The following is a 14,526-nucleotide window of genomic DNA, read 5'->3' as shown; positions in this document are numbered from 1 at the left end:
ACGGGGCAGCCCCCGCGGCAGCGGTCCGGTCCGGTCCGGCTGCTTCGCCCCGGTCCCGGCCCCCGGTCACGCGCTGCTCGGGGCGAGCGTTCACCGGCGGACGGCGCATTGTACGGGCCGAGAGCGGAGCGCATTGCAGGCACCGGATGGCAGAGCGGCAGCCGCCGACCCCGCGCGCACGTGCCCGCCCCGCCCCTCCCGGTCGGCGCGCGCCGCCGGGGACCCGGAAGCACTTTCCCTCGGCGGGGACAGCTCAGCAGCGGGTGCGCGGCGGCGGCTCTGCCTCAGCTCCATCCCCAGACCTGGCCTCGGTGCCCGCCGCTCCCCGCCCGCTCCACGGCCGCCCTCTGGCCGCCGCTCCGCCGCCGCTGTCCTGCTGCTGCTCCGCCGCCGCCTCCTTCTCCTCATGAAGCCCCTCGTCGTCTTCGTCCTCGGCGGGCCCGGGGCGGGCAAGGGGACGCAGTGCGCTCGCATCGTGGAGGTGAGGGCAGCGGACCCGCCGCCGCGGGGGGGGGGGGGGGGGGGGGAAGGTTACGGGACTACGCGTCCCGGCGTGCCACGGGGCTCCGGCTGCGGGGGGCTCTGCAGGTGCGGCCGCGGGGTACGCTGGGAGTTGTAGGCCCCCCGCCAGGTCCGCGCCTCTCCTTGGGGTCGGCGCTTGGGGGAGCGTCTTCCCCTTCGCCCGGCTGACCCCGCATCTCCCCTGCGGTCCTGGCTCTTGTCTAGCCTCGCTGTACACCCCCGCCCCATGGAGGCGATAAAATAAAAATAACTGACCCGCATCTGCCCGCCAGCTGGTGAAGCGGCGGGGGCAGCCCCCACTCCAGCCCCTCCGCTCCCGCTCCAGCCCCTGTCAGGCGGCCTAGCCAGGGGCGGGCCTTTTTCCTTCTGCTTCGGCCCCCCCCCCGCTTCAGCCCACCCCGGGATCCCGCTCCACCTGTGGGTCTGCCTGCGCTGCCATCCACCCTGGGCAGCGGAACACCCGCTCGGGGATTGGAGCCCGCCCCAGCGCGGCGTTAACGGCAGCGGTTCGGGCGGGGGCACCGGTCGCTCGTTGCGCCTTGATTGAGGAGCAGGATGGTGGCCCCGGAGAAGTTCCGGACCGCCTGGGCGGTGATGCCTTGTCAGGCCGGTCCTGCAGCCCAGCTGGCGTGGGTGGCTCTGTGCATTCTGCCTGGCCACGGGGGTGACTGCGGGGCCGCCACCCGCATGTCTCGGGCTGCCGGTTTTGTGGCCTGGGAGTGGAGGTGAGGTGGTTTACAGTGGTTGGGAAGGTATTGACTTTAAACGTGTGGGATCAAGGTCCGTGGCTTCTGAAGCCTGTCCCGTAAATGTAAGAGCTTGGTACAGTAGACATTGCAAGGTGTTGGCTTTCTGAGCTGGTGCCATCTCTGTAAGTTGTGAAAGTAAAAAGTTAAAAATAGAACTAAAATTTTGTTCTGTGATGGAATACGATAAATAAGCGGTCAAAGGATGGCCTGACCCCATAGGTGATTAATCTTGTTCTCGCTTTTCAAAGAGCCTAAAACTGACTGTATAGCTTGAGAAGACTGTCTGCCGTTATTTTTCATGCTTTCAGTTTTCTAAATACATTTTTACAGCCCTTTGAGATAAAACAAGCATCTAAGAAAGTACTGAGAATGCTACATGGTGTAGCACTGCCCTTTGAAAGACCAAAAATGCAGGAATAATTACACTGTATTCAGGTAGATAATTACAGAAGTAGTTACGTATTTGGAAGCATTCAGCCTTATGTTGGATTTGAAGCATTTTTGGTTTTTTTTTTTTCTGAACAGTCATATATATTTTTTTCTTATTGAAGGCTGTGTAGAGTCAAAGTTTATCCACATCTGCACTGAAAGAAATGACAGAACTGTAGCAATGCCCATGTTTCTGAAACTATATTGGTGGAAAAAACCCTCCAACTCCTGGCACAAGCACATTTTGTGTGTTGTCTATTCTGGTGATGCCCTGGCAGCACTGTTACAGTTTATCCACGCTGCCATTATATCCCAGTTCTCAGAGTTGTGTAACTAAGTTACACGAATTTGGTCCAGACTGAAAAATACCATTATGACTTTAGTTCTGAAGGATTTTAACCTCAAATTACAGACTCTCGTTCGAACCGGCTTATTCATTAAATTAAGTTGTGGAATGAAAGGTTCGTAGTGCTCATAAAGCCTCTTTGGTAAGGTCAAATTCTGTCCCTGGCACATAGCAAACAAATGAGCTGAAACTGTAGGCAAATCTTGTAGTCTGTCATTACTGGCTTTCACCGAACCATTAATGTAGCCTCAGGGTGTACCTTGTGTGGCTGCTGGCCTACGTTTGGAGGTACAAATGCCTTTGGTTTGATAGGCTAATATAATGGGATAAAGACCACTTTATTAGGAGCAGTTCAAGGGACTCCTTTCTACTCAAATTGTATTTGCAGCTGAAAATGAAAGAAGAAAGTCATCTTTGCTTGTACTGTATTTATTTTCTTTTCTAAGCCTGGGAAGTCCAAATACTAATAAATGTAAATTTGCTTTAATTCTGCTAATCCTGTTCACTGCATGGAAAGAAGTTAATTGAAGTCAGTGGGCTCACAGTTGAGAGCGCTCGGACCTGCTGACTGCAATGGACAGTCTTCCAAAGGAGCTGCCTTCCTGCTCGTTTGGACACCTCTACAGGAGCCACTGGCTAAACTTTGAGGGAGAGAGGGTCTGAGGTAGTCGAAGGGAGAGTTGGACTGATACGAGCCTGCTGGAAAACTTTAGAAAAAGGGGACACGAACCGGAAAGTGTGGATGAAACGCAGCAGAGGTACGGGAGAGCAGCACCTTTTCTAAGCACAAGTTGTTGGCCTCGCCCCTGGCAGCCCCCCAGAGTGCCCTGGTGCAGGCGGTTGAATAGCCTGGATGCAGTCAATGCTGCCTTTAGGTTCAAGGTGTATTTTTGTTCAGATTTTAAACCCTGTTGGCAGCTTGCCACAGAGAGGAGGGGCTGTAGCTGAGTAATAATAAACCTCATTCATCCTTGTTGTAAATGGACCGAATAATATTAGTTTACATTTGGAATGAATCTGACCCAGTATCTTGCTGTAAATCTGAAGTTTGTGCTCAACAAAAAAGTCAGTATGAGCTATAAATACTTCTCGATTGCTATTCATACTAGAGATTTAGGACAGAGCACATCACATGTAGAAGAAGTCTCGCTTTGCTGAGGTGACATCTTGTATGATTTTAGCATTAAATTATTTTATTAAAAAAAAGCGAGGGTAACCATAAGTGTTTTGTAGAGTAAAGCGAGTATTATGTACTAACTGGGAACGATTTCTAAAAGAAGTGTTGTAGTTGTTTTGCTGACTATGCAGAAAAGGGAGATGGCTATCACATGTTGTAGGCGAAATATGTATTTGTCAAGTACTAGCCTAAATCGTAACTGCTCAGTATGTATGTGCTGGAGTCTCTCACTCCGGAGAAGGCAAGTGTTCATGCCAAATTTGGACCAAAATGAAGAAATTATTTGAGGGAAGAAGATGCAATAACAACCGGAAATGGGTATTGACACAGGGTACGAAAGGGAACAGCAGGTAAGTGATTAGGTTTCTTTATCTTCGCAGATAAGGTTGGAGGGGACAGCAGAACCAGGCTGGTTTTCTCTGACACGGAGGGAAGACTTGTGTATACGTTCCACAAACTCACAGAATTGTCACTGAAATGCAAATGCAGTGAGGCAGAATGCTGCTCTGGACCAGTTCCTCCGATTTAGGAGGGGATGAAGCAGAATTCCCTCAGTTCTTATCCTCCCTTCCAGCTCTGCAGATTAACTTCTGAAACCTTCCACAGCTCTGTGAGGTGGAGTCTTCCATCACCTGGGACTCTTGCGTAGCTTGTCCTGTGAGGCAGAATATTTGAGCAGGTAGTTGAAGCAGTAGCCCTATCCTGTATGTTTGTGGTTAAATCTAAAATTAATCCCACAAGGTGGTTTGCTGAGCCTTCTTTTTTTAGAAGAGCATGTTAATATCCAAAAGGAAAAAGCTGTTTAGTTGCTTTGGGATATATGATAAGGAGATTTCTTAGGGTGAAGAAAACAATGCAAAGAACAACTCATTGTATCAGAAATACTCTTCTGAAAGTAGCGGTGGATTTAGGTTTGCTGTCATGTCTTCTGGAAGTCTGCTGAGAGACAACATTAACTTCCTTGGAATAAAAAAGTTTTTAAAATTGTTTTCTTTAAACTCTATTTCTGAAATCTCTTTCAAGACCTCCAAGTATTAGTAGTCTGCTTAGCCTTAAATTCTCATAGTTGTTTTTTGGAATGTAAGTTTATGTTTCTGAACTATGGAGTGCTTTTAAAACATGGTGAGTGATCGTATAAATCTGCCCCCCTGAAAATTTATTCCTAAACGCTTCCATTTCGCAGAACTCAAACTCACTGGGCGTTGAATTTTGGATTTTCCCAAACATACTGGGTGCCTTTTTATTGAGCTGAGTGTTTCTGAAGCACTGGGATGCTCTGTTTGCTCCCCCCTTCCCTGGGGGCACTGTCAGTGGGATTTCCTTTGTGCATTTTGTTTAGTTAATGTGTTTTTTATTTGTTTCCCCCTCCTCAGGCAAGAACGTATTTCAAACTAAGAAAATGTCTTCAATTTTTTTTTTCTTATTGGAATAAGCAGACTGAAGGTCTATTACTGCATTATAGTGTATACCTCAAAGTTGTAATTCCATGTGCTAATTGCTAATAGGATGGTCAAAAGCTTTTTGTATTTAAAAAAAATGTATCTGAAGGCTGCAGGCTTTACACGATTCCGTTTTTATTTTAACTAGTTTTTGAGTAGTGTATCTGAGAACATGTAGCAAATTTCAGTAGTTTATTAAGGTTGCCCAAGATACAACAGGTTAGAACTAGAGCAATAAAACTTTGTATTTTGTTTAGATCTTAAGCCCTGTGACTTTCATTTTTAGAGTAACAATGATAAGCCAAGATAGGAGTCAAGGTCAAAGTAGTAATTTGTGTTTCTCTTGCTTTTTCTTGGCTTCTACTCAGTTAAGGAAGTCTCAAGCTGTGTGTTTACTGCATAGATGTATTTCTGGACCACACAGGACTCAATCAGAAGTAAACCTTGTCCCCCCCCACAAAAGCTGGCTGCGTAAGGAGTCCCAGCAGCAGCAGCCGCTGCACTCCGCTGATCCTTCCTCACTGCCTCGACAGGATTGCTAGGGCGGACTCCACCTTATTGAAGTGTGACATGCAGATCACTCGTATTTTCAGTTGCATCTATTTATTGAGTTTACTGAAAATAAAACATGTTCTGTCTGGGGAGCAGAAGTTGCAAATCCTGGCTGGCAGAAGAAAGCTAGAAGTGGCTACAGGACAGGGGAGAGAAGAGCAGCTCTCAGGGAGGCTGTGGTCTTGGGTTGTAATTTGGAGATGTGGAGCATATAGCTGGCATGTACTGGTTTGTCCTGCAGAATGGGGACTGATTTACCACACCACTGTAAGACAAAAAAGCAAGAAACATTTTGCTCTGCTCTATGCAGTACTGCGAAGTGCTGTGCTGAGTAACACCTCTGTGGTGGGATTGATGGAAACTTGAGCTTGCTTTTCCATGGCACACTGATTTTTTTTCTTTTTTTTTTTTTTTGGAAAGCAAAGGAGGAAGATGTCTACAGTGGGGCTGAAGACAGCTGATTTTTATCTTTTTCATTCACAGTTAATTTTTCTAAGAGTTGGATTATGGTTCTCCAAATATAAAAATAGTTTTGAAAATAATGAGAACTTGTGTAACAGCAATTTATTGATTTAATCTTTTTTCTTTTTATAGCCAGTCTGCTAGCACAGCAGAAAACATTATCTCTGAAATAAGTTTTAGAATAGTTAACTATATATGTTCTTTTTTTGTCTCTGTAATCTAAAATTCTGTCCAGATTCTAGGTGCTTGGCATCCAAGTATTTTGAAATTTTTTTTAACCTGGTTTCTATTTCAAGTCTCCTTTTCAGTCTGACATTATGAATCCAGTATATATGCATCCTTCAAGAGCTGGAGAAACTGCTTTTTCTTTGTTTGGCAGCCACAGTCCTGCTCCTCTTCTGATTTCGGAGAAGAATTAGGCAGTAGTTGAAATAAGTCACGTTCTGGGGATTGCATCAAGATGTACTTGGCGCTGCTGGAAAAACATGCTGGCACAAAGCAAACTTCAGCAAGATGCTGCTTTGCCCTGGGTTTTGTGCAGTTACATCCCAGCCTCTTTTGCGAGCTCTTGGGGATGTGACGATTTTCTCCAATTCAGGATGCTTGCTGAGGGTTTATCTCGCCTAAGACGAAGGAAAACTTTGTGCCCTGTACGCATTGATTAAAACTGGCAAGAGCAGCATGAGCACTGCATCTCTGAAGCCTTCTGTGTACGGAGCAGAGCAGCAGCCAAGCCTTTCTCCGTGCTTGTTTGCATTGTTTAAACTGACGTGTTGTCTTTGGCTCTTGACTCAGTACAGTTAACAAATAGATGTTTTGCCCCTGAAGGAGAGGTTTGTTTTTCTTATTGCTTGGTTAATCCATTCTGAAGGTTATTCTAAAATACAATTTACTATTATCTAAAACAATTCTGTTTATGCAACAGCACTTTAAAACACTTCTATCTTTTATTTTCCTGTTCAGCCATTAAAAACTATTTTAGTTTGCTGTTGCAAAAAGACAGCAAATTCCAAAAATTGTCTGACTGAATTTAATTTTCATGCATGAAAAGGGAAATGCCAAGGAAAATTAAATGGTTTGGTAGTCCTCTAAAATCGAAGAGATTAAATTTTCTTCCCATTTTCTACTTTGTAGAAACTTAATGTTAAAAAAATCATCATTCTTAAACTTTAGCAGGAAGAACTACATGTTAATTTAGGGTTCAGCAGAGTAAGATTTCTTGCTTATAAGGAAAGATTTATTCTGGTTTATGGCTTCTGTAGTTCATAGTTAATATTTAGATTTGCAATTATATAAGCATATCCAAATGCAGTGCACATTAAAGCAGGAGTACAGTGAGCTTATAGAGGATGTCTGTGGAGTTTTTTCTTCACAGTTATTTAGAGCAAAATCTTGCTTCCTTTTTTTTTCACCAGCTGTGTAGAGTTTTGGAGATTAAATTCGGACTATGGCAGAACTAACTTTCCACGCTTTTGTGGGTGAAATTGGAAAGCAACTGAAATGTTTTTAAAGTAACTTAGTGGATTGTGTAATATTTCTGTTGTACTTAGTCCAGTAGCCGAGTTTTTAAATCCCAAGTTCACAGCCTTAAAAAGTGTGTAGTCACATTATTATGCTGCTCAAACACCTTTTCTGAAATTTGCTTTGGGTGTTGCTGCAGCCAAGCTGATAACCCTGAATTTTTTGCTGCTGCTTTTGTTTTGTGTAAAAACTTTAGGATGAGTATATATAGGTATACTCTGTTTTTGATGTGTAACTAGCTTAGGTAGACACCAAGGAGATGTCTTTATTGCTTGTTTTTATGGGCTATATTTGGTCAATGAGCATAGTACACTTGGTTAGTTTTCTTGTGGTATATAAACGAGCTGAGAAAGTGATTGTTTTGTGCTCTGAAATGTCCTTTATAACAGTGCATTTCTCTTAGGTAAAAGTATATTTGCATTTTTGCACCAGGTGTCAATTTATGATGGTAAATACTTGAGAAATTTGAGTGCAATAAATAACTTCCATTGGTATTTTGCATTAGCAACTTTTTTTAGATGTAGTTTGAGGTGAAAGAAAAGAGCGGTGGTGTTTGCTGTTTTCCTGCATGCTAGTATCAAACTGATAGATTTGGACCTGATCTCTACGCTCTGTTTACTGTACGTGGTGTGACATAGGGTGGCACCAGTGTAGCTGTTTACCTTCATCTGCCACATCATCGTTAGGAGAGGGCACCAGCCTCCCCTTGGGCTGCCTTCTGGGTTTGTCACCTTCGTCCCAGGGAAGGAGGGAGCAGGGGCAGGCAGGGCTGGGTTTGGAAGGGTGCGTGGGTAGGACTGTTTGTGTAGCTGCAGTGTTAGAGGCAGAGTTGTGATTTCACCAAGGCAGAGGAGGAAGTTGATTCCAGAACCACAACAGGAACGGGAAGGATTTCTGACTCAAGACTTGACCCAGCGACTGATAACCACTTAAAATTTTTAAGTGGTTGAACCATTAGGATGGGTATAGCTTGTATCTAGTCTGGTGATTGTTAAATGTTTCACTGCACAGTGTGACATTTCAGGAAGCACTTTGGGGACTTTGAGACAGTCTCATTTCCAAATGAGACAAAATAACCTATGAAAACAGGACACAAATGCCTGACCAAAGCCCTGTTGAGCATTTGGCCCAAGAATCTCTCTACTGCTGTGCTTTCTCTGCATAACAAGTAAACCGTATTTTCAGATTACATGCTGAAGGTGGAATAGGTCTGTCACTAGCAAGATGCTATTTCCTGTATTTTTCTGCTGTAATGCAAAGATAAACGTGGTTGACACTGTTGACTGATGTTAACTTTGCATGTGTACTAATTCAAGGGAGTCTATGCCTGTTTGTTTTGCACATTTCAGAAATACGGCTACACGCACCTTTCTGCTGGTGACCTCCTTCGAGATGAACGAAAAAGGCCAGGCTCACAGTATGGAGAACTCATTGAAAACTACATTAAAGAGGGGGAAATTGTACCGGTTGAAATAACAATCAGCTTGCTGAAGAGGGTAAGGAAAGGGCTGTTTCCTTGCTGGTTCACTCTTGCAGATTAAGCAACAAAGCAGTGGCTGTAATCTTGAAGAATTGCCTCTCCTTCGGAGTGAATAGCATGAGATGGCAGACACGTAGGTGCACATCGTGTACTGGGCTTCTCTTAGCAATTACTCGTGTTTCTGGCTGGTTGGAGGGCAGTAGGTGATGGCGTCTGTGAGAATGGATTTTTTTTTTTTTTTTTCTTTAGTAGCTCTAGGGAAATCAGTGAAACTCTGTATTTCTTCTTTTCCTTGACTAGTTTTTGGACCTCTTGGTCAGCTCAGTCATATTTGGAGGGTAGAGGTCTTAAAGTTACTAAGTTTCTCTAAGTTGTATCAAAATAAATAGCCAGGTGAAGGAGAAGAGCACCTGCTAATATTCCTGTGGAAGGAAAGCTCCAGTCTTTATACTCATTAGATGTCCAGGAAAACAACCAGAGTATCTCCTTTAAGACAGAAAAGACTTCTGTTGCTCATGGCATTACATTTATCTGGAGGTTTTCAATTAGAATTAACTCTAGATCAGGGATATTTTGGCATCTTATTGTGTAACAGCACTTTCCAGTATCTTGTAGAAAATTAACTTTTAAATCTGGGATTGTGTGTTCTGAGATTTTGAGCTTTATGAAATAGTGAATTCAGTTTGAAAGAAGGCTATATTGGTGCATCCAATGTATTGAAGGTGAAACAAAAATATATTTTGTAAATCTGCAATAATCCTAAAATAAACGCTTCTCAATTTACCATGTCACCATTTTGGGGGGTAGTTTAATAACTAGATAAATGGTTGTATGTGCAGGAGATCATTAATTGAATTCCCTTTTATCAGGCTATGGATCAAACAATGGCTGCCAATTCCCAGAAGAACAAGTTCTTGATTGATGGATTTCCCAGGAATGAAGATAATCTTCAAGGCTGGAATAAGACTATGGATGGAAAGGCGGATGTTTCTTTTGTTCTCTTTTTTGATTGTGACAATGAGGTAATGAAGTGTGTTGTTCTGTAACTTCCTTTCTTGCTATATTGCGAGAATCATTCAAGAACAATAAAACTGTCAGGTAGTGAATGGGCTAGTACAAGAGCAGAAGGAAAACTTGGTCTGTGAGTTTCAAGGATTTTTTTGGCAACTTGTTTTTGCAGATTAAAAAACTGCCTGTTTTTGAAATAGCAGGCGGCTAATTACACTTGATATAGTCTCGTGCAAATAAATCGTATTGAAGAAGTATTTTCAGCAACTGTATTCTCAAGGAAAATTTATAAAAACTTTAAATACATCAAAGAAAATTATTTGGTTAATTTTCAGAAAACATTACTCTGTTTACTCTTAGAATTAAAGCAAACAAGTTACTAAAGTCTTTATTTTCACAGTTATGAGCTGTGCTATAGAATAGCCAGTCACCAACATTTTATTCAGCAAGCCATTAGATGCAAGGGCATTTTGACAGTGATACATTATATTCATTTAACAAATGCCATGATATGTTAGTGCCCTTGAGGGATATGAGAATCCCAGCACATTAAGCTGGCTTTCTTCCTTTTATTCTTTTCCCCAATTTCCTGAGAAATTTTATTACCTCTTTTTTTACTTAATTGCAATTTTTTTTTAATTGCAAAGAACAAGTGAGGGGTTATTTTTTTTTCTATTTAAAAAATTAAATAAGGTTAATTTTTTATTTTTTTTTTTTACTTGGTGGTGTGTTAATTTTGGGGTTCTAATTTTTTTTTACTAGATCTAAAAATAGACAACAATGCCTACGTGATTGGTTTGTGGGTTTTTTTTCTTTTTACTATGGGTGTACTTTGTAGAAAAAAAAATTGTCCTCTTTCATGAGTAAGATAAATGTCTACATAAGGTGTACGTGTGTGAGTATTGCTTGCTTACTTTGTGCTTCAAAACTTAGTTCATTTGGCAGCTTTTAACTATGGTTAGTTCTTCAGTTTTTACTTAGCTTTTGCTTTTTATTTGCTTCATTACAGCAATGTAAAGTAAGGACATTTTAAATTCTAATAGTTTAGTATGGAGCCATACAGAACTCTTGGGAGAAAATACAGTGATTTTCTTTCAGTGCAGGCATATATTAGTAGTCTAATTTGACATGCTGCTTTTCAGAAAGTCTGAACATATCCTTTAAAATCAGATAGTTTTCTACTTTAAATGTTTCAAGTTAGAGACCCAGTCAAACCACACAGCTTGATGTTTCTTTTACTTCCACTGACCCCAATCCTGTTTTAAGAGCCTCTATTTTAATGAACTGCTGAAGTGTAAAGCTATCATCCTTTTTCTCTGGAAGAATCTAGCTTTCCTTGTGAATTCTGGTTACATCCACCAGATTTGGACAGTATTTTGTGTGTCAGGCCTATTTAGATTTTTCAGAATTTTTGTTTTGTTCCTACTTTCAAGATAGCACCTTCTGTTCTTGGTTGTGATCATCTTTTTGATTATGTCTTTTTTGTAGATATGTATTGGCCGCTGTCTTGAAAGAGGCAAGAGCAGTGGTAGGAGCGATGACAATCGGGAAAGTCTGGAAAAGAGGTACTATCTGGAAAACTTTTCAGTTCCCTTCTGTTTATATTTTACTATGTAATGCATTTTCCCCCTGTGCTTTCTCCTAGAATTCATACATATCTGCAGTCCACTAAGCCTATAATAGACTTGTATGAGAGAATGGGAAAAGTCAGAAAAGTGGATGCCTCTAAATCTGTTGATGAAGTAAGTGTATAAATCAAAAAAACATGGAGATGACAGCGGCAGGGTACATATTTTTGGCATTCTTCGGAGATGTGTGTATGTGTGGTTAGTGTGCTAATCAAACACTGATGTGTATTACTGATGGAGGTTGTGGAACTCTTGTTTTGACTCTTGAAGAGCTGATTAAAATGTGAATAAGAAATAAATTAGTTCTGCTTGAACATGAGCTGGGCTAAACACATTTTCAGTGGTTCAGTCTTTAACAGTGTCTTGTCCTTTTCACTTTCATGAGCTTTTGCTTTTCTGAAGAAGTATTACTCTTCTGTCTCAGTTTCCCTGAATTGATGCCAATTTCACTGTTAAAGAATTATTGCGACTGTTCTAAGAAAAAACTATATATTTATTAAAATACTGTCAACTATTGTGTGTGCTGGTTTAACTTGAAGTAACTGTTTGACAAATACTTCATAGAATTAATCTTCTGCTCTCTCTTTTTAGGTTTTTGAAAAAGTTGTACAAATTTTCGACAAAGAAGGCTAATTCCCAGCTTGAAAGTTCATTTAAACTTGTGCTTGAATCTTGCTTGAATAGCTGCTACTGCAGTCCACTCTTTGTAATTGTTTTAAAAGATTTTTTTATTGTTTTTCACATATCTAATGATGATTGGAAAAGCAGTTAATTGCAAATGGATCCATTTTTTAAATAGGAAATAATTTCTTGTTGCTATAGTATGCAAATTTCAGGGTTCTGCATTAGTACAGTTCAGTTACATGGCAAAACCACAGTTAAAACATCTCTCTGAAGAGACTATTTATTCTGTCACAGTTCTGTGCCTGTCATGGGCAGCCCTTATTCCTTATTGTCATACACTTTTTTTTTTTTAAGGAGCAACTAAACAGCAGCGTTAAGCAATGAGGGACCCGCGTGCCCTTGTTTGTTTTTTGGATGCTTGGACCAAATTTAACAGATATTTTTTCAGAGTATAATTTTGTCACCAAGGTCCCTGTTATCCCCAAACCTGCATTCTGTAAGTCAAGCTACAGTTAGTATGAGAATCTGTTTTAGCAGTTCTCACAGAACTATTTAATATGCTGTTCAGCAATAGACATACAAAGTACTTTATGAAAGTGGTGCTTTCTTACGACTCTGGGTGTAAACTGTCTTGTAAGTTCTTGAGTACCTGGATGACATGACCCTGGGCTTTGCCTTGGCTTCATTTGCAGAATGTTAAGAATATAATTTCAAAGTCAGGTCAGTATTTCCATCTGCATTTATTTTAAATGATAGTTATATTCTTAATTACAGCATGGTCTTCACAAGGTGGAAAAACTCTTTAATAGTGCACAATAAGCAAAATCTTCTGAAAGTTCTGTCTTTTGTAGCAAGTGAAAGGGATTTTCTGTATTATTATTATTATTGAAATACTGTGTTATGGAATGCTTTAAGGTTTGTTACCTGGGGAAATATTTTTATGGTTAAACTAGTGAATTTATTCCCCTAAAATTGTATCATTTTAATAGCTATTTGTTTGAAAAGATTGTAAATTATTGCACTTCTGTTATGATGTGGTCAGCTGAGGGGAAGATACCTGCAGAAAAAAGTTTCATTCCCTTAAATCGGGTCTTGCTTCATCACGTTCTCTTGAATTAGCCAAGTACAGTCAGCAGGAGTAGTTGGGATAAGCAGATAACTAGTTGAAACAAACTGTTTTAAATGTTTGCACAGGTGTAATTCTGCCTTTTGTTTAAAGTAACCTTTTCTCTCCCCTATAAAACTAGTTTGCATAGGTCGGGGCGGGGGGGGGGGGGGGGGGGGCGGCAAGCATGCATTCCTTGCATGCCCTAAGCATTCAGTGAGGAAGCCCCAGAAGGCTTGGAGATGAGTGTTTTAACTAATTTTAGCAATAGAGTGGTTCTTCCTACATTAACTGACACTAACTGGTTTGTGATATGCTAAATAGATGTTGCAAATTACAGGGATAGCAGTTTGGAAATCTTTGGAGTTCACCTTTTCTTTATTGATGACTTTATTTAGGAAAAGCTTTAGATTAAGCCTAGCTTCTAATTAGAATCATATGTGTTGGTCCTCATCCTGCAATCTGATCTGCACTGGCAGATTTGTATTTGCATGAATCTTCATCTCACTGAGGTTCTTGAGGCTGCTGGACTGGGGAGGAGATGGGTACAGAAACAAAGGGTAAACTGGAGTATCTTTTCCATTATGGTAGGAGCTCAAACAGTGTACTGAGCACAAATAGCTGTTTACTACTGCAGAATATATGGACCATGACTACTTTTGTGAGTGTGGGAGGCTAATGCTTTTGCTTTATGAATTTCCCCTTAAAAAAAAAAAAAAAGAAATCATGGAATTTAATTCTTATTGCATAAGTATGCTGACATAGGATAGGATCCAGCAAAACTATGTGTTTTGATATGAAAGTTAGAATCAGGATTTTTCCAAAGAGACTTCAAACAGGATTCTTTAATTAGAGGCATTTAATTATCTTTTGTTTCTAAGTTACTGGATTTTACAAATTCTGTTCAGAATAGAGTATCTGTTTTCTCTTATTGTATACTTTTCTGTGTATTTAAGTGCTGAAACAAAAAAAAAACCCACCACCTTTGGAGCAAGTTTTTAGGAAAAAACCCAGTGTTTTGGCAATATTGAATTTGGAGTGGATTGTAATGTGTCTGTGCAAAGACTAGATTTTTTTTTTGTCATTTTATTTATTTAAGATGCCATTAAATGTGTTACCAATTCTTTCAAGTTGGACTTATGATTGAAATAAAGATTAAAGGCAATATGCCAATGTGTTGTGTCTGTTTAGCAGCAAAACTGTACAAAGAATTTGAGAAGATCCAATAAACTTTGTTCTGTGGCTTAATAAGAGTGTTTGGCTTACAGTTATCTGTCACAAGGGACATTTTTCATATCTATATAAAGTGTGTATTTATTAATGTTATGTATTTTGCGAGCCTGCATACACACAGATATGTATATAGAAGTTCAGCTTTTGCTATCAAAACTGAAGTCCTGAAGACCCTGTTAGGCACAGGGTAAGATCAAGCAAATGCCTGTGGAATTGGTACCTTTTCTTGATTATATAGATTTGTCAAATTA

General features: G+C 40.9%; 1 protein-coding gene across 1 annotated transcript; it reads left to right on the top strand.

Annotated features, from left to right (window-relative positions):
* Positions 1-209: 209 nt before the first annotated feature.
* On the top strand, positions 210-14,293 carry CMPK1 (cytidine/uridine monophosphate kinase 1). Its single transcript, XM_075759458.1, has 6 exons — positions 210-481; positions 8,547-8,693; positions 9,547-9,699; positions 11,174-11,250; positions 11,331-11,427; positions 11,905-14,293. The coding sequence occupies exons 1-6, from the start codon at positions 407-409 to the stop codon at positions 11,944-11,946; spliced, it is 591 nt and encodes a 196-aa protein (XP_075615573.1). The 5' UTR covers positions 210-406; the 3' UTR covers positions 11,947-14,293.
* The last annotated feature ends 233 nt before the right edge of the window (positions 14,294-14,526 follow it).

This window comes from Balearica regulorum, chromosome 8 (genome assembly GCF_011004875.1).
Source record: "Balearica regulorum gibbericeps isolate bBalReg1 chromosome 8, bBalReg1.pri, whole genome shotgun sequence".
Taxonomy (NCBI): Eukaryota; Metazoa; Chordata; class Aves; order Gruiformes; family Gruidae; genus Balearica; species Balearica regulorum.
This window is presented reverse-complemented; position numbering and strand designations above follow the sequence as displayed.